Raw genomic sequence first — 19,486 nt, forward strand, 5'->3', positions numbered from 1 at the left:
AAACAAGGCAGTAACAGTGAACACAGTCAACAATAAACTCCCACTGCATGTGGCGGGCTGTACCATGTGATAAGTGGGAAGGTAGGCATAGCATTACAACTAGGCTTTATCCTTTTGATTAAAATACTGTAGTTCATTAGCGAAAATATATTGTGGAAAATTAAGAGCTTCAAATCATCAAAGCATTTTATATTATTGTTGTTTACCTTTATATAGCACCTTTTCCAGACTCGAGGACAGTTTATAGAAATATATCAGCACACACCGATCAGAAGTGGCAGCCAATTTGCGCAGAGCATACTCTCTATTGGAAACCACAGCCCCCTAGGGACTATACCAGGTTCAGGGGAAGGGAAGGAGGAGCACCAACCATCACTTGACATATTTTTGATAATATTGTCATTTTGATAGTGTTTCTGATAATAAGAAAAGGCCTTCTCTGCATCTAGTGTGACTATAGCAGTTTCTAACTTGTGGAGTGAAGTGTATTGTATTAGACTGAGTAGTCTACGCATGTTGGTGGGTGGTGTTTTCCTTTTATGAAACCACTTTGATTATGTGTATCATTGATGGAATAATGAAATGCCTTGCTAATAATTTTTGTGTCTATGTTGATGAGTGATAATGGTTGATAACTGGAGGGTAAGACAGGGATCTTTATTGGGTTTTAGATTAATTGAGTTCTGTCAGGTTTTTGAACAGAAACAGAGCCAAGTGCAGTAAAAATATACAGTTTAATAGGGGCAATATAAAGAGTAGTCAAATACTGGCAATGTTCAATACAATTAGAGGCGCTTTATTAGAATTGGCGCTTTATCATTATGAAACTCAAATGGACTAGTTTCTACCTCTATCTGGTAGGTATTTCTTAATAAGGTGCAAGGTATGTGTTCTAAATCTGTTGATCCTCAATATTGATATCCATTGGTATACATTATGATTTACTGTTTCTATATTTCTGTAGGGCATTGAAGGCTGTTCCCATCAAACCTTTGCAATTTTCATTTGGTAAGAAATAAATACACAGATGTATTTGTTAGCCAATGCATTTGTTAATCACCTACACTTCAGTAGATCCCAAAACAATGTACAACAGAGATTTTTGCAGAGATTTTAATTTAAGCAAAGTAGTATTTGATGTGTTTGTATTTTAGGTAGCTCAGGGCACATGAAAGCATAAAGCAGAAATACATACAGCTATTAAAACATACTGATTGAATAATCCCAAATTCAACCTGTTTTGACAAAAAAAATTGTCATAAAGATGTTTAATACAGCAAGATTAATGGATAGCTAGCTTTTTTCCCCATATGTTTCCTTACACTTATTACTACAGAAATTTTAATTTGATTTGTTAGGCTGGGGGGAAAATTTTTTGAAAAGAGAAACTGAAACTTTGACATTTTATTTTTTCTTGTTGACTTTATTTGAGATGATGCTTGGAGAATTGACAGGCAAATTTGTAGCTCATAAACAAAAAAAACTTTCAAAACTAAAGTTAAAAAAATCAAAAAATGGTGCATACAGCTGGTATAGTTGAGTCTCAACTTTCTCAATCATAATTGCATTTCTGTACTGCTATTTACTTTCATTGTGTATGCAAATATTCATTAGTTTGATTAACCAACATTAGCTATTATACTGTCATTTATATGAATTATTATAAACTCATTTGGCAATTTAAATACAAATCATACATGCATTAATAGAGCACATGCTGTTAACACACCTGTTAAACATTGCCCACTGAAAGAAAAAAATAAATGTAACAGATACCTCTAGGTGCTTTTAAAATAAAAATATGGTTGTTATTAGGTTATTAGCATTCAGAGCTCCTCACTTTGTGGTGTACACTCTTCTTGGGAGGTGGAGAATATCATGAGGTGGTTTTCAGATTTGGGAAACACTGGCTTAATATCTGGACCTTCACCAGTTGGTGGTGAATAGTGATTTCCAGTAAATGATGCATTCCTAATTGGTGAATGGATCTGTTGATGCCATTGGGCTACAAAAAAAAAACAGACAATCAGATACATTATATTTTAAATATAAAAGACTATTAAGCTGGCTTGCCAATATGCTTATAGAAAGTAAGACAAAATTGGCATAATTTTAGCAACAAGGTAAATTAGAATTTTCTTTTGAAGGGATGCACCTGGATTTTAACAGTTTGAGGTTATAACTCCAGAATTTGCAACAAAAACCTGAAAGAAATAAAGCAAGTCTAATCAAGTCTAATCAAGCAATACTCTATTATATTGTGGATCTATATAGACTAATTTTGCTTAAAAATTCACTTTAATTTTGTTTTCTGTTCTTCTTTAGATCATCCTCCATCTTCCTGATATACATACTAAAACTGTTTGTTCCATTAATTCTTCCTCAGAAACCTATTGATGTTGATACTCATGGAAACCTGCAACTAGTCATTAAATAAATCAAAACTAACTTCTAAACAAAACTGCCCTTCATACTCAAATCTACCTAACTGGCATCTTTTCTTTTATCTCTCTATTGTCCCATGGAACGCCACTGATAGCAGTTCTTACCAATAGCACTAACCCTAACCATACTGGAATTGTCAAGGTAGGTCAATCAAACATTGTATAAAATCAAATGATTAGATATCGTAGTGATTGATTTACTAAGTATTCTAAGTTCCTGTGCTTTTGGAACGGGCTTTTGTAATGAAGCTGGCCCAAGTGCTGCAGGGCGGGGGGCAGGAAGCACAGACTTCCTCGTTGGTGAAACACATTTATTAACATAAAACATATATGACACAGGTGGCACTCATACATAACACTTACAGTAAACATGACTATACATTCAACATTAAATTAAGAGGTATACACATTAACGGGAACTACACAAACCAATGTTACTGCTACAGAGCTAGGTGTTAACACACACATAGTGACAATGATCAACAAAGGGAGCACACACAGACAGGGGTTTAAATAGACACATTAACACTTAACAATAAACCTTGTGCACATGTATGCAATCCCGAAGGAATGTGGTTATAAAACAGATATTCACAGTACATATGTGGATCCCCCTGCACGTGGCGGGCCTTACCATGTCACTTATGGGGGAGGAGCAGTCCCTGACAGCTTTGGCTAGCCAACTTAATGTTTGTTCAACAAATATACAAAGTACTTGGAAATTGTATTATTGTATAATTTAATAATATATAATAAATAATACTACAATGCCAAGGATAATGGACTCACCATAAATGTCTAGTCTGGCTGTGCATGAAAGTACACCAGCCTCATTTTTTGCAGACACTGTATACCAGCCAGCATCCTCTTTCCTGCTTGGTTGAATGAGGAGGCAAACATATCCTGTGGTATCTTGGTGTAAGCTAAGTTGAAAGCATTACACACAATAATAAGCTTTAGGAAAAGGAAAACCCTGTATAATTGATGTTATAATGTCTGCAATATTCCTAGTTACAAATACTACTACTATTATTATCAATAATAATAGCAATAATACATATGTCTACATATGCTATATAAGCTTTGCAAATGAAGACTGCATGTATTTAGTATATATGTTGCTCTTGTTTGCCCATCTATTACACAGAAAACACTAAAAAGGCAGACTTGCCTATATCTCTCTTTAGAGTTAGAGATGGTGTCATTATCTTTCTTCCAGTAAATCACAGGTGTTGGCATCCCAACTATCCGACATTCTAAACGGACAGGAAGACCTTCTGCAATGCCTCTGTTCTGCAACTTTTCCACAAACATGGGGGCTTGTTTTGTCTCTTTCTCTAAAAATAAATAAATAAATGAATAAAGATTTTTTTCTCATGAAGCATAAAATGATGTTTATGCAATTACTTGCACAGTTCCAAGTGCTGACTGACATTCGCAAAACATAAGAACTAATAAATAAAAATGCAGTTATTTTGATGAAATATATGTTATTATTTATTATTAGTGACAGTGGCTTGGGTTAATATAGAACTGAATATATTAAAAGAATATTGTATAATTAGCTCACAACATATTTTCTTAATCATAAAATAGGACACTTGCTATCTTACCAACAACGCTTAGCTCAAGGAAGAATGAACTCTGTCCAGCTTTGTTTGATGCAATGCATGTGTAGGTCCCAGCATCACCTTTTGTGAGAGGGTCAATTACTAGAGAGTGAATCCCATTTTCTCTCACCAACATACGATGATTCAAATCTGGATATACTGGTTTTCCATTCAGGAGCCAAATCATCTCTGGATAGGGCAGTCCGCTCACCTAAATTATTTAAAGAGGTCTGTTAATCTCTTTCATACAAATCATGTTATTGAAAATGATTTGCTGAAGTTTGTAAAGACTAGCTATTTTTGTACCTTGTAATCTAATCTACAGATCCTGCCCTCATGAGACACCATGTCACCAGGAGCCTGCAAAAAATGAGGGTGGAAAAAATGCTCCTCACTAGGCTCTCCCTCCACTTGCTTTACACGGGTTCTTACCCTATGATGAATGCGAGAAATACACACAATTAAACACTTATTACATATTAAGACCTTTGGGTTTTTAAATAGTTTGTAATTTTGGCAAGACAGCACAGGAAAATAGTAATTTTTCAAACAACAGATATCAGTGAGTCTTGGTTACTGATATTCTTCCAAGCATTTTTGTATGTAAATCTTTTGTGTATGTAAATCCAAATATTACATTTATATTTGCAAATGAGTTATCATTTATTTAAAAATCTATAAATATGAATATATCTACTTTTACCAGCCATTGCCTTTGTGCATACATTTGAGAATCAAAAATCTAGCTCTTCAGTGATCTTAGTATGTAAGTGTTTATTTCATAAATAGGCTTTTGCCTCAATTAGGAGGGACAGTGGAAGCGTGAGGTTTTTTTGTTTTTTTTTTGGTCGTGATGGTGGTGGGGGACTTTAGGTAGAAAGAATTTTAATGCAAATTTGCAGATCTGAGATTTTTATTGCATCAGCTTTATCATATTGTATATGCCTCTTTAATTCTATGTTTTCAGTACCAAATGAATTCTTATTGTCTTAACAGTAAATTGTTTACCTGTTCATACAATCCACTCAGGTAAGACATAAACAAAAGCATAATCAATGACTTCCTTAGGAAACCCACAGTTATGAAAATATTCACTCATTTCTATACTTTTCTAGAGGAGGTCTTCATTCTCACTGCAAATGCCCTTAAGTCTTAGTAGCTGTGAGTAAGGGATGGATTTTTTACAGCCCTTGGGATGGGAATAATTGTATTGCAAATAGGAGGTTTATAATGTGCTATATTTTATGTATATTCTAGAGCTGAGTGTAACTTGGAGAAGGAAGAAATGAAATGAATAGTTGGTGCTCTTCAAATTTACATGCAGCAGTACCAAAAATGTCATCAATGTACGGTATCTACTTCTATTTTATTAAGAGTATTGTTTATGTTAAATAAAGTTAAAGCTTGTTTGCTCCACAACTCCTGCATACATACCTTCTTCCTACCTAAGCAGTATATAAACAGTATTATACACAAACTTTGGTCAAGGATATTATACACACTCATTGGCCACTTTATAGTGTCTTAATTAAGGTGTTAGGCCACTGTGAACCACTAAAACAGCTTCAGTATGAATTGGTACAGATTTTATATCATAAAACTGGAGAGATTCATCAAAAATATTTTTTTTCCAAAATATATGTAAAATATGGAAATACTAATTTGTACTCTAGCCAGGCTGAGGCTAGCAATTATGGAATTGTGATTGTACAGCAGTTGTTTGGACCTAAATTTTTTTATTTATTTTTTATTTAATAACCCGGCCACAATTTCTGAATTATGATCTAGGTATTAGGTGTGACCAAGCATAGCATATACCACAGAGGTTGTTAGTAATTGTTTTTTATTCTCTTATCTGCTCTAAATATTGTATTTTTGTTGTGCACTTACACGAGTAAATGTTTCAGAATTGTTTAGAGTTCATTCATATAGTTAACTTATATAGTTATTAGAATTAGTTCATATAGCCTTTGTTATAATTTAGTATGGCAGCATCATAAAAAAAACTAGCATACAAACTAGTAATAAATATTAATATTGCTAAAACACTTGCTAATATTAGATCATTTACCACATTTAGTTTGTTAGCTGTCAGTTAATTTGCTATTCCATTTTGTTGCAGTTTTGAAATGAATGTTGGCAGTAGCTATAGCACACCATAACCAGTAACATCTGTACTACTTCTGGCAGTACTATCAAATGACCTATAGAGATCATTCTTCCCTATAAAGATTTACAGAAGATTATATATCCACTGTTGGCTTTTTGACAACCATGTGGCTGTCTGTCATTGTTGCATTATGGGATACATTCTGGTCATGGAATATTTGGTTGGAGTCTTACATGAGCAGTGTGCGACCAATTTATATTATGCCATTTTGAAACACATTTACATTTATGGAATTTGTCAAATTATCTTATCCAGAGCAACTTACATATTTATCAGTATTTCTCATGGTTAGTCCCTCCTAGCTTCCATGTTCTATGGTTTCCCTGTCTTCTGTGTTTTGGTTCCATTCCATAGTTTCGTTTTCTCCACCCCTCGTTTGGTTTTCCACACCTGTACTTCGTTTCTAGTCTTGTTAAGTTCATGTATTTAAACCATGTCTTTTTAAACGCTGTGTCTTGGCTGTTAATTGGATGTTTGGATGTTTTTGAAAGCCTGTATCTGTATGCCTGTAAATTTTTAGTCCATGCCTCCTAGTCTGTATGTTAATCCTAGCCTTTGTGTTTCTTTCTTCATGTTATAGCCTGCTTCCCATGTTTTGCCATTGTGTGCTTTTGCATGCTTGTTATCATGGATCCTTGTATTCTCCATTATCGGTAAACTGACCCTGGGCTACTCTGATGACTACCACTTTGGATTTGCCACTAATAAATCTCGCTCTTCTCCACACATGCGTCCGCTTCCTTTACCGCTCACTATTACAAGATGTATACTCCCTGGGTACTGAACGCAACCTTTGTGGATGTGTGTTCTTATCTGTATGCTATCTTAGGTATATGGTTTCATCAAATGAGAGATTTTGAATTAACTAATAATTCTCTGTCAGATTAATTTTATACTATATGTATCATGATAGGGGAGACATCAATACCATGTTCTTAAAATCCTCAGGCAAGGGCAGAGGGTGTTTAAATGCTACTCAAGAAAACAACAGCACTAGGACACAGAACGGCTGGGACATTATGGGTCTCCCATACCAAGCCAATATGCTTTAGTACCTGGGATTCTAAACAGCAGATGCAGAGTGAGAAACATTTGCTCCAGAATTTCTTTAGTAATAAACACACTGTAACTACAATGATGTGCTTTATATTATCACATTTTTGTTGGTATTCTTTTCTTTTTACATTGACTAATGTTGTTTTAAAAAAGAACAAACATTAGGGAGACATAAAATAATATGGAGAATAACTCACCTCTGAGAATGAACCATAGGCCTACTTCGCACAATTCCTGACTGTACTATCAAATGGCCTGTGGAGCTCATTCTTCCCTATAAACATTTGCAGAAGATTATACTCACATATTACAATATTCTGAAGACACTCCAATATTGGAAGTCAAACTGTAAGTAGTTACCTGAGGATTTGCTGCCATAACAGTATAATTGCCATCATCATCATTAGTGGCAGCTTCGATATGCAAAGAACATGTTCCATCCCCACTTCTTATTCTTTTAAAGTGCTCATTTTTCTTGAAAATCTGTTTCCCATCCTTAAACCAGTAAACCTGAGGGGGGAGTATAAAGCACACAGTTTAAATATTCTATGTGTTGGCTGAATCACATGATTAATAAAATAGCTAATAAAGGAATAACATTTTTGTTAAGTTTCTAAATATTTGGTCATATAGAAGAACTGGGATCTATGACTATTGATTTCCAGAAATTTCAGACTTGATTCTGACTTGATTGTAAATAATTGGAATCAATGTAATGTAGTTTACATTAGGAAAAAAATAAGCAAATATTTTGCTGCAAACATATTTTTATTTTTTGTGAAATATTGCCATATTGTTCCAAAAAGTTTTTTAATGTCTGTAGTGTGAAGGGTTTTTGTCAGACAGTTCTACCCTCTCATTCTGTATCTTTGTGCAAGCAAGGCTCAGCAAACGTGATCCAACCCCAAAGGGTCAGGGTCAACTGTTAATTTATACTGTCTGAAATTTGAGAATCATCTGTTTTTTTTTCCAGGTTGTAACACTTTATTTGAATATAACTACTTTGGAGTTTCATTTCATAACACAGGTCATGAATTTATATATATTAGTATGTGGACTATGCTGGATTAATCTGTCAGATCAGGATTAGGACATGTGCGCATTGTCTGTCTGGGATATTACAACATTGTTCTGGCTACATAAACACGATAATACCACTAAAATATATATATATATATATATATATATATATATATATATATATATATATATATATATATATATATATATATAAAACCATTTAAGAAGTGATATAAACATTTATACGATACTCTACAAAGCATGTCACTCCACAAAGCATGTTCCATTACCACGGCTTTGCAAGGTTTATTACCCATTTGTGCTTTCAGCATTTTTGTCATTCCTGGTTTGTGGATTATCATTTAATGTTTAACTAGTCTTAGCCTTCAGAACAAGAATAAGAATCACTTTATTTCGCCAAGTATGTTAGACATAGAAGGAATTTGTATAGGTGTGTCCACACATTATGACATGTAAAATACTAGAAAGGCAAGACAAGTGCGAAGACTATTTACAGATATTCATAAGAAAGTAAAATATTAAACTTAAAAGATATTAACACTATAGTGTGAGGTAAAAAAAAAAGCATACAAAAAGTATACAATAAATAGAGCAGTGGTAGTAACAGCAATGAAACGCCTCAAGAGCAGCAGGACGCTCTGTTGGACACATGTAGCAGTACCAAGCTTATGGAGTATACCACATAGTAAATCAATATCAGTGAAACTGGATACTACAACTTAAAGATTAAAAACAGCCAACGTAATGTGTTGAACATGTGAATGTGTGCCTATTAGCAGAATCTGGAAAAACAATTGTCTATTATTTACAGTACATTGTACAATTATTTACAGTATATTACAGTTATGTGGACATTTTTACATGGGAGTTGGGACCTTGTAAGGCTGGTTTAGAGTCCAGAGTGTCCCTTAGGTGGGCCTAAAGTATCCTGTCCAAGTTGGTATTTTGATCTGTGTCATGTCTACAGACTGGAGCGTTCCCCATTTCCCGGGCAACCTAGTTACTTCCAGGTTTTCATCCCTCTCTATGGTTCCCTGTCTCCTCCTCTTAGTCTCCACCTCTTCCGAGTTTGTCCCTAATTGTTGTCTTATTTATACCACGTTCCTTCGTCTCTTGTTTGTTGGTCATTGTTTTGGTAAAAGGTTTCTGGTTAGTTCTCGTTTGGTCTCGCTCTATGTGGTTCTGGTTATTTCTTGCTTGTTTCTGTCTCTTGCTTATTGTGTTTTTGGTAAGATTCCGTTTGTCCTTGATTCTCGCTCCTCTGTTTAGTTAGATCTCATTTGTCCTCATGCATATGTGTTTAGCTACCTCCCGTTTAATCCCGCTTCCCATTCCTCGATCTAAATTCATATATATTTTCTCCACGCACTCTGTTTATCCTCGTGATCTATGTTGCTTTACTTGTCTAGTTCTGCTACCTGTATCTTTGTCGCGAATGTTGTTTGTTCATCTTACGAAGCCCAGTTCTTTTATCCCTGCTCGTCCAAGTCTTTGTGTTCATAGTTGTGTTTATCATTGTTGCTCTCAGTAAGTCTTTGTTTGTGTATGTATATACTTTGTTGCATAAATCTTGCCCACACCCTAATTAGCCTGTTCCCCTTATGTTTGTCTGTTTATCCTTGGTTCTAGTCAGTATTGTTAGTCTATGTTTGTTAATAAAAACATTACATGATTCCATTCCATCCGTCCCTTGTATTATGGCTTTCCTGGTTAGTTCGGTTTTGTATAAATGTGTCGGCACTTCGCAAGTGTGTTCGCACATTAATCCCTTCCTCGTTACAATCTGTGAGTTCAACAAGTACAATTTGGAATCCTGTCTCTTTTTCAAAGATATCAATAAAACCAATTGTTCAACAAAACTGATTAATAATATGAGAATAATTAAATAATGAGTACTATATTTTTTTTACTTAACACTACAGTGTTTACATGCATTTAATTTTAGCTCAGTAATGAAAATCAAATTTATATAGCGCTTTTTATATGTCCAAGCCTGCTTACCACTCAGCCATTAAATTAGGCTTTTATCTTAACATGGCAGGCTAGCCTAGCAAGTTACTATTCTAGTGATGTAGTTAAGTGTCATTTAATAAATGCCATGAAACGTAGCATTAGTAGCCCCCCTCCCAAATGAGAAGCCCTTCCTTTTACTCTCCACACAAGCTATCGCCTCCTTTTTCAGCAGAGTTCACAGCTTTTTCTTTGCAAATGCATCACAGACACTCAAAGTCATCCCCCAGTCAGAAATCACATCACTTCAATTCAGCATGGAAACGTTTGTGTTAGTGTGTTCTAAGGAATTATGTATATAATACATAACTGATATATCGCAATTTGAAAAAACATTTGATGTGGGTTGTGTCACCTACAATTTGAATAAAGTTATGGTGAAATAGTGCTAGGTTGTGTTTTACACACACACACACACACACACATACACACACATACACATACAGAGAGAGAGAGAGAGAGAGAGAGAGAGAGAGAGAGAGAGAGAGAGAGAGAGAGAGAGAGAGAGAGAGTTTCCACAGAACCAACGAAACAGAACATTTCAGACAGAGGTCCTTCATCAGCTGTGCAAGCAAAGCGCGTCTTTATTTATATATATATATATATATATATATATATATATATATATATATATATATATATATATATATACATATATATATATATATATATATATATATATATACATACATATATATATATATATATATATATATTTACATATATTTACACACACGCATATTTATATATATATATATATATGTGTGTGTGTGTGTGTGTGTGTGTGTGTGTATATATGTGCCCAATCACACCAAGATAGCTTTCATCATCTCTCGAGTCATGGAGCGGTATCACACTAGGGGAGCTGCACTAGTGTCCAGAAAAAGAAATCAAGGCAGTATTCCATTGGTCAAGGTGGACACCTTCATCAGAGGACTGTGATGACAACTGCAGGCTGAACTAGACTGTAAGCAGGAGGCAACAACCCTGAATAATGTTGTTCACCATGCTATTACCTACGACCATCTCCTGCAGGAAAGACGTCACTCCATTTGCAGAGGGTCGCCTCTGCAGGAGTCCACATCACCAGTAGGATAGGCAGCAGCTCCTCAAGAACCCATGCAGCTGTGTGGTGCTGGGATTCAACTCAAACGGCTTTACATGATGTTATACACAAGGGTTGCTCTTTTCTTGTTGCAATGCTAATGGGCTACAGCACAACCTCATGGACCAGGGCCTTGCCAAATTGCTAAGCATCAAGCAGATTCCCCTGCCATCTCCACTACGTGTGCATACACTTGACACAGGACCTGTATCAAAGAGTGGGCACTCATGTGCAGCAAACAATGCTTCTCTAACTGGGAGCTTCCACACTGTCTACGTCTACATGAAGTTTTCTGGTAGATCTATTGTCACTTACATTGATGCCATCTTGATGTACTCACCTACCTTTGACCTACATATGCATGAAGTATGTGCAGTAAGGTGGAGGTGGTGACCGGATGGCCAAGAGCCCAGACATGCCATGAGCTCCAACGGTTCCTAGGGTTTGCCAACTTCTATTGGTGGTTCATCCAGTCTTTCAGAACCCTGGCCAGGCCTCTCAATGACCTTTTCCATGGGCAGGCTAAGTGGCTAAAATGGAAGCCCAAAGCAGAATAGGTCTTCAAAACCATATCTGCAAAGAACTGGCCCTCCCTCCCTCCTGCTTCGTGGGAGCTGTGCACTGCGACCTGGACCACGACATTGAGGCAGCAAATCCCCATCCTCACTGCCCACTGCCCTGACTCTACATCTTACTGAGACATCGTAAGGCACTCATCACACAGACACACACCTCACTGGGCACAGGGCACATCCAGGATTGACGTGCACTGCCCAGCTGTTAAGTGTACACTACAGGTGGCCGGCGTCAAACAGCTCTCCTCCTATGTGGAGTGTGCACACAGTAAAATACTGCATACTCTGCTAGAAGGCAAGCTGCTCCCTTTACCCATATCATATCATCCTTGGTCTCACCTGGCTTTAGATTTTGTGACTGATCTCCCTACTTCCGAGGGAGACACCATAATCATTGTAGATTGATTCTCCAAGATGGTGTGATTTATCCCTCCTGCCTGCACTACCCACCACTCTGAAAACAGCTGACCTGCTCTTCCATTACACATTTAGACATTTTGGGCTTCCAGAGGATATTGTATCTGCCAGGGAGATTCAATTCACATCATGAGTATGGCAGGAACTCCTTGGAAAGGTGTACATCACCATGAGCCTCACGTCCCGTTACCTTCTCCAAGCTAACAGGCATGTAGAGAGAGTCAACCAGGAGCTGGCTAAATTTCTCAGCCAATCCTTAGATGTGGTGTACTTACCTCTCCTGGGCAGAATACATCTAAAACTCTCTGCCATGCAGGGACGGGGCTCAGTCCCTTCGAGTGTGTGTCGATACTGGATACATGGATACTGTGGGGGATACCAGCCCCCACAGTATCCATGGAACCCCTTAACTTCAGACCAACCCAATGTCCAGAGTTAGCAGGTGTGAGAAGACATGCACTGGTGACTAAGCTCTGTCACTTTTTTCACTTTTCCTCGCAGAATTTTCACTTTTAACACCCTTCACTCTGCACCACGATGCGCTTCACATACAGCAGATTCTCTTATTTCTATTAGTCTAAACAATACTTACCTCAAACCGCTTCTAACCCCAGACCCAAGCTGGCCAACTAAGATCCTGAGGGAGAACAAAGGATGCGATGTGAGGAAAAGGCCTTGAGGGAAGCGAGCCGGCGCCAGGAACAGGCTGAGGGCTCAGGAACACCAACCTCCCTTACCTAGCATCCTGCTAGTCAACGTTCAGTCTCTGAACAAGCTAGACGACCTCCGGGCCAGGATAAAGTTCCAGAGGGACATTCGAGACTGCAACCTCCTCTGCTTCACCAAGTCATGGCTGAACCCAGTGGTACCGAGCCAAGCTATCCAGCTGGCCAGGTTCTTTTCGGTACACTGCATGGACAGGATGACAGATTTGGGGAAGTCGAGAGGTGTTGGAGTGTGTTGGAGTCTGCTCATCAAACCTGGAGCTGCTTGCCTTCAAGTTTCGTCCTTTCTACCTTCCTTCAGAGTTCACCTTGGTCATCATCAACACTGTGTACATTCCACCTCAGGCAAACACGGACACTGCACTGTGTGAACTTCATGAGGCTCTCACACAGTTTCAGTTACAACACCAGGACGCTGCACTGATCCTGGTTCAGGATTTTAACAGCGCTAACCCCAAGCTTGCAGTGCCCAACCTTTACCAGCACATAACCTGCCCTACCAGGGGAACAAGGACACTAGATCACTGCTACACCCCATACAAGGCCAGCTACAAGGCACTAGCTCATTGACAGACCAAAGCACTAGCTCGCTGGACAGAGCAAAGCACTAGCTCGCTGGACAGACCAATCGGTGGCCGTTCCGCAGGATGCTCTGGATGACGCAGACTGGGACATGTTCCAGCACAGCACCGATAATGTCAGCGAGTTAACAGAAACAATAGTGGGGTTCATTGGGAAACTGGTGGATGATACGATCCCAAGAACCACCATCAAGACATTTCCCAACCAGCAGCCATGAGTGGACAAAACCATCCGTGTGGCTTTGAACTCTCACACTGCTGCCTACAATGTGGGAATCATCAGAGGGAACATGGACAAGTACAAGGCTGTGGTATACGGAGTGTGCAGGGCGGCGAGAGAGGTGAAGCGGTGCTATGGGAAATTAGAGTCACAGTTCCAGCAGAGAGGCTCTAGATTCCTGTGGCAGGGACTACGGACGATCACATACTACAAGAGGCCACCGCCCGGACTGATGAGCGCGGATGAGTCTCTGGCGAAGGAGCTAATGCTAACAGCTCTAGCGCTAACAATGCAAATGGTGCTATCGGCGCAGCCAATGGCACATGCACAGAGCTCACTATAGGGCAGCACCCTCTCATCATCACGGAGAGTGATGTGAGGAAAGTGTTCAAAAGAGTGAATACCAGGAAGGCGGCGGGACCAGACGGCATCTGCGGGAGAGTCCTCAAAGCTTGCGCAGACAAATAAACTTTGAACTTGAAGTACACTGGTCCCTACATTATCATTAGCCACATAAACGACATTACATACAAGGTTGGTTTGTTGGGGAGCAACAGTGCATTGTTGGCCTTACATGTATCAGCTCTTATGTCCATGGTAGAAAGTCCCCTCTCTGACATCGACTTCTCAGGCCCTCTACCACCACCTCCACCTGCACCGGAGGAATGTCGCTGGACAGCGGCTTCCTAGATCCTGGATCTCGACCTCACCACCTCCTTCTACCATGAGGGGGGGTTCTGTCATGGTAGGCTGGCCATCCATCAAGAGGGATGTGTTCATGCATTCACACACACTGCACACTGCCCCAGTCCCAAACTCCTGCCTACTAGTGTGTACACACCAGTTCCTTGTTTGCCCTATTTTGTTTCTCACTGTATATGGCCACAAATTCCTACTGTTGATTTTGCACATTGCCAGTTTTCCATGAAGCTGTTGTCTGAGTCTGATCCTGTGCACGTCTCTTTACTACATTGTTTACACTTTTATTTTCATACTGCTGCTTTGGTAGCGTTTACTTTTGTTTGTGCTCCAGTCTGCTAAGAAAAATAAAGACTCAAACTTCAGTCGCCACTCTCGCTCCCTCTGTGCCACCAGTCACAGGAAAAGCCTATGGTTACCACCATCAAAATAAACAATTTCACAGACTAGACAAGGATATTGTACTGTGGTAATGGAGGCATTCGATAAACTCTTCACTTTTCCTCCTGACCGGAACAGATGGATTTGGTCCAATCAGTCATGGTATTGTTTTTAGTGAATAATTAATTTAGTGAAAATTTTGATCATCAATACTTTCGGCCATCATAGAAAGGAAGAAGCTTTTTTAGCTGAAGTTTATGTGAAGTTGTTTGGTTTTGAGCTGGAAACAGAGATGGTTCAGTGGCTTCTAGCATGGACTGGCAACGATGTCTGCATCGCAAATCACTGTTGTGTTGTTTTAGCAAAAAAATCTTGCATACTTGATGTATAGTGACTGATGATTTTGTGTGCACTTGGAGAGGTTTTTGGGCACTTTGTAGATGTCTAGGACTGTCACGCTCATGGACCGGGACATTTCCCATTTCCCTGGCTTCCTGATCACTTTCGTGTTTTCCAGCTTTTGTCTGTGTCCATGGTTCCCTGACTGCTTTCCATTATTGTGGTCCTATTTAAACCTTGTTCCTCATCTCATGTTTGCTGGTCATCATCTATGTTTATGTCGATGTCTATGCCATTTTCTGACTCTGCCTTGCACAGGCAAGGTTACACTGGTTACCTTTCTGGTTACGCTGTACTTATTGTCTATGTCCCAAGTTAAGTTACTCTCTCTGTTTACACTCGCCAGTCTCCTGTTTAGTTATATCTCTTGTTAAGTTCCTACAAGCTTTCTATCGTTACTCCAGTTTACGTTGCCCTCTCTGTCTGTATTGCCCTCCCAGTTCATGTTCGTTAAGTTTATTCTGTTTTCCTGTCCGCTGTACGTTATCTCGGTGCTCTTGCCTACATTTTTTTCCAGATCCATAATAACCAGTCTTAATCTATTCTCATTCCTCATCAGTTTGCTCCCTTTTAGGTTTCTATCCCCTTATTTAGTCATGCAAGTGTTGTTAGGTTTTCCTTTAAAATCTGTTACCTGTATTTTAGTCTTGGTTATTGTTTACCTAGTGAAGTAGCCCAGTTCTTTGTACTCCCCCTTTTCTACCCTGTTTATCTTAGTTTCATGCTTTGTTGTTGTCCCGTATGTCTTCCCTTAATATTTAGTTCCCTTATTTATCTAGTGCTCATCCTCACCCTGATTAGCCTACTATCCTTTTGTTTGTTCCTGGGTTTTGTTCTGTATTGTGTTCTCCTGGTGTTTCCGTTATTAAACTTGTCATTCATTTACACTGTCCTGTCTATTGTTTTCATTATGACTTCCCCTGCTTTGGATTCAGCTCACTCACATCAGAGGTGGTGGTACTTCACACGTGTTTGCCCTCAAACTTCCCTGTGTTACAAGGACACCTAATGTAAAATTCTGTGTATCGCCTGAGTAATTTCACATACACGCTCAAAACTGTTCACTTTATTTTACAAGACCCTTGTAAATCAGGAAATGTATAGCATGACTGAAAATGAATCTCCAGCATCCAAATACATATCATAAACCCCCAAAATAAAAGGTATTTTTTGGGGTTTTTTTACATTTCCTTCTGTATTAGATGAGCTCAAATGGAACCTAAATGATGGCAAAATAAGCCTGTATGTGAATGATTGTCTTGGCCTAAGTGTCTACTTAAATTTGAATTCTGAATGTTCATTGTGCTATGTGTACAATTTCAGATAACTAGTGTAAAATTGAACAAGTAAAAATCATTCAAAAATGAATTCAAAACTGGAGGTGCAATTAATAATATTTAATCTTTAAAATGTCTTTGTGTTGAGAATTTGATATCTGTTTACATATTGAAAAAGCATAAAAGTTTAGAAATGTCTACCTTAGGTATAGGAATCCCAACCACTTTACAAGTAAATGTGACAGGAACCCCTTCCATAACCCGGAAATTCTTCAGTTTCTGGTCAAACAGGGGGGCAATACATTTCCCTGTGGGAATCTCATCATGCTGAATCTCGTCATCTGATTCCTCTACTGGAGTTCTCTCAAGATGAAATTCAATCTCATTCATCAGCCTTTGTTCAAAGTTTGAGATTTTGTATTCCTAAAACACAATGAATTATTATTAGCAAGATCTTTATTGGCTAAAAATTTCTGAATTATTAAAATGAGAAATGCATTAGGTTCTGTTTTATTATGTCTGGTAAAAAACAAATGTTGCATAAATTCATAAATTTAGGAGTGTTATAACCTATTTATAATTCATTAACTATTTTGTAACTTGAAGCTTGCCTCAAAAAGTACAAAAGCCACTAATTTTCTTTTTAAAAACATCATTGACTATTTTGCTACAATTATAATATGTGTGAAAATATTTGTTCCATTTCATATCAGTAGTGCTCACTGGTAAAATTCCAATGAGTTCCTAGAGAAAGAGGACAGTCTGGACAGAAGTCCTTCATCAGCTATGCAAGAAAAGTGCACTTTATACATGCATATTGGCTATTTTAACCAATTACCTTTTGTCCATAATAAGGCAGTTCATTTTTAAATTGAAACATTTTTTGAGTATCATTTGAGAGAGTTTCTCTGCTGTTATGGATATCATATGACATGGGATGAGACCCTCTGTGATCTTTCCTCAGGGTGACTTGAGACCTGAACACACAATAATAATGAGTTTTAGATATCTCATTAAACTGTACACATAAAGAAATAAAAAAGATAGACATACCCAGGTGGGGCCCTCATGGGGAGTCCCATGGCATTGGTTGGAGGACATGTTGGCAAAGCAGGTAGAACAGAGCTGAGAAAGGCCACTGAGTTCTGAATAGGGCTAGGTGAAGAGCTGTTAGAAGAGGCCTGCGATGACGACTGAGGCTGTACTGCACATGCTGGATTCACCAGAGCCAGAGGTATTGATGAAACATGTGGATGACTGCTTACTACTGGGGGTTCCACATGATTGATGGGTGAGGTAAAATCCATGGTAGGTCTGGGAAATAATTGTGTAGCTAATTCATGAAATATTGGAACAGGGGATACAGTTGGTGAAGGAATCCTGACAGGCGAAAGATTAGAGGCAACAGTTAACTCCTTAGATCTAGTGTAATTCTCACTCTGCAAAGAATTTGCACTTGAAATTGGAGTGATATATACTGGTGGAGTCTGAATACTGGAAGCAGACATTGTGCTCAGAAAAGGTAAAGGGGCATTTTTAAACGAATGCAGGGGGGTGGTACAATTCAGTGTCACACTGTTTGCAATTTGATAATTATCTTTCTGTACCAATGCTGGCTCCAAGCTAAGTTTATTCAGTGGGGTGATATTCTGTATAGTTTCAGGGATAATTCCAGATTTGTTCAGTGAATTTTTTGTAGAGACAGCCATATCAACATGCATAATAGGCTTTGATCTCATCCAAGTGGTCAGAGCCATGTTCATTTGAGATATGGGAGTGGAAGGAATAGTTGAAGTCATATTTATTTTGGCTGTGGGGCATGGATTCAGTTGGGCTTTTGTAGTCAAACCAAATGGGGACAAAGATGTAGAGGGACCCACATTAGGTTGAGTCACTGATATTCTAGGAGTTGTGAGCTGAGACAAGGAAGTTGTACATGTGGCATTTAAATTGGAGATGGAAGATATTGGAGCTACAGTTGGGGCTACAGTAGGGGGCTCTGGTTTAAATGACACCATATTAAAGGATGACATAAGAGCTCTGGGATGTAAAATCATTTTTGGTATCTCTGTAAAAGGAATCGGATTTATAGAGAGAGTATTTAATTGGGAGTTGAGAGACATATTTTGTTGAGATATGGGATGGTTGTCATGCAAGATTACAGGGTTGTTCTCTTTCAGAGGAATAGAATCACCATGGCTTGCAGGTGCATTGTTATTAGGTGATAGGGCAGGAGTGGTACTTAGTAAAGAAAGAGGGGAAGTGTTCATCTTTGCCACTGAAAATGTGTTTATCAAAGGTGCAGAGGTTTGCATAAGTGCTGATGGTACTGGATTTAATGGAGGGAGCAAATTCTCTTTCTTGCACTCTGGTTCACGACTTGCACGGTCTGATTGTGAGAACTCTTGGCAAAGCGGAGCACTCTCCTGCTGCTGCTCCAAAAGTATTTGGTTGTGAAGAGTTTGGAGCTGCAATGGATTACTGAGAGAGAGAGTGTGTTAGAGAGAGATTAAATACCTAAACTTGAATTTAATTTTTACTTTACTTCCAAAAAGTAACTACATAGTTACCAATATCTTACAACCTATGTACGAATGTTATGGCTATTATAGCTGACATAAACTGGAAATAGCATGTATTGCTCAGCAAATAGCTAGGAAGTGTACTGAGTAAGCCAGAAGCTAACAGTTAGCTACAGTTCAGTGCCAAAAAGGCTTCTCTGCCCCTTGCTAAATCAGCACATGTAAATAGGATATGATATGTTTCTGTAAATTAA

The 19,486-nt window shown here is 38.3% G+C and overlaps 1 protein-coding gene across 4 annotated transcripts in view; it reads right to left on the reverse strand.

Annotated features, from left to right (window-relative positions):
- Positions 1–1,402: 1,402 nt before the first annotated feature.
- Positions 1,403–19,486, reverse strand: part of mypn (myopalladin) — a 69,139-nt gene continuing 51,055 nt past the window's right edge. For 3 of the 4 annotated variants that reach the window (XM_081724471.1, XM_035531413.2, XM_035531414.2), the window contains 10 exons: positions 17,764–19,191; positions 17,549–17,687; positions 16,912–17,133; positions 7,641–7,790; positions 7,478–7,554; positions 4,361–4,487; positions 4,058–4,265; positions 3,616–3,781; positions 3,234–3,367; positions 1,403–2,005 (listed from right to left, as the gene is read on the reverse strand). In XM_081724471.1, the coding sequence (XP_081580597.1) occupies positions 1,827–2,005; positions 3,234–3,367; positions 3,616–3,781; positions 4,058–4,265; positions 4,361–4,487; positions 7,478–7,554; positions 7,641–7,790; positions 16,912–17,133; positions 17,549–17,687; positions 17,764–19,191 (2,830 nt within the window). In that variant the 3' untranslated portion in view covers positions 1,403–1,826. The remainder of the gene's footprint in view (positions 2,006–3,233; positions 3,368–3,615; positions 3,782–4,057; positions 4,266–4,360; positions 4,488–7,477; positions 7,555–7,640; positions 7,791–16,911; positions 17,134–17,548; positions 17,688–17,763; positions 19,192–19,486) is intronic. The other variant, XM_081724472.1, reaches the window with a different exon arrangement.

The sequence above is a fragment of the Electrophorus electricus genome, chromosome 12 (assembly GCF_041902795.1).
Source record: "Electrophorus electricus isolate QZ-2024a chromosome 12, ASM4190279v1, whole genome shotgun sequence".
NCBI classification, from domain to species: Eukaryota; Metazoa; Chordata; class Actinopteri; order Gymnotiformes; family Gymnotidae; genus Electrophorus; species Electrophorus electricus.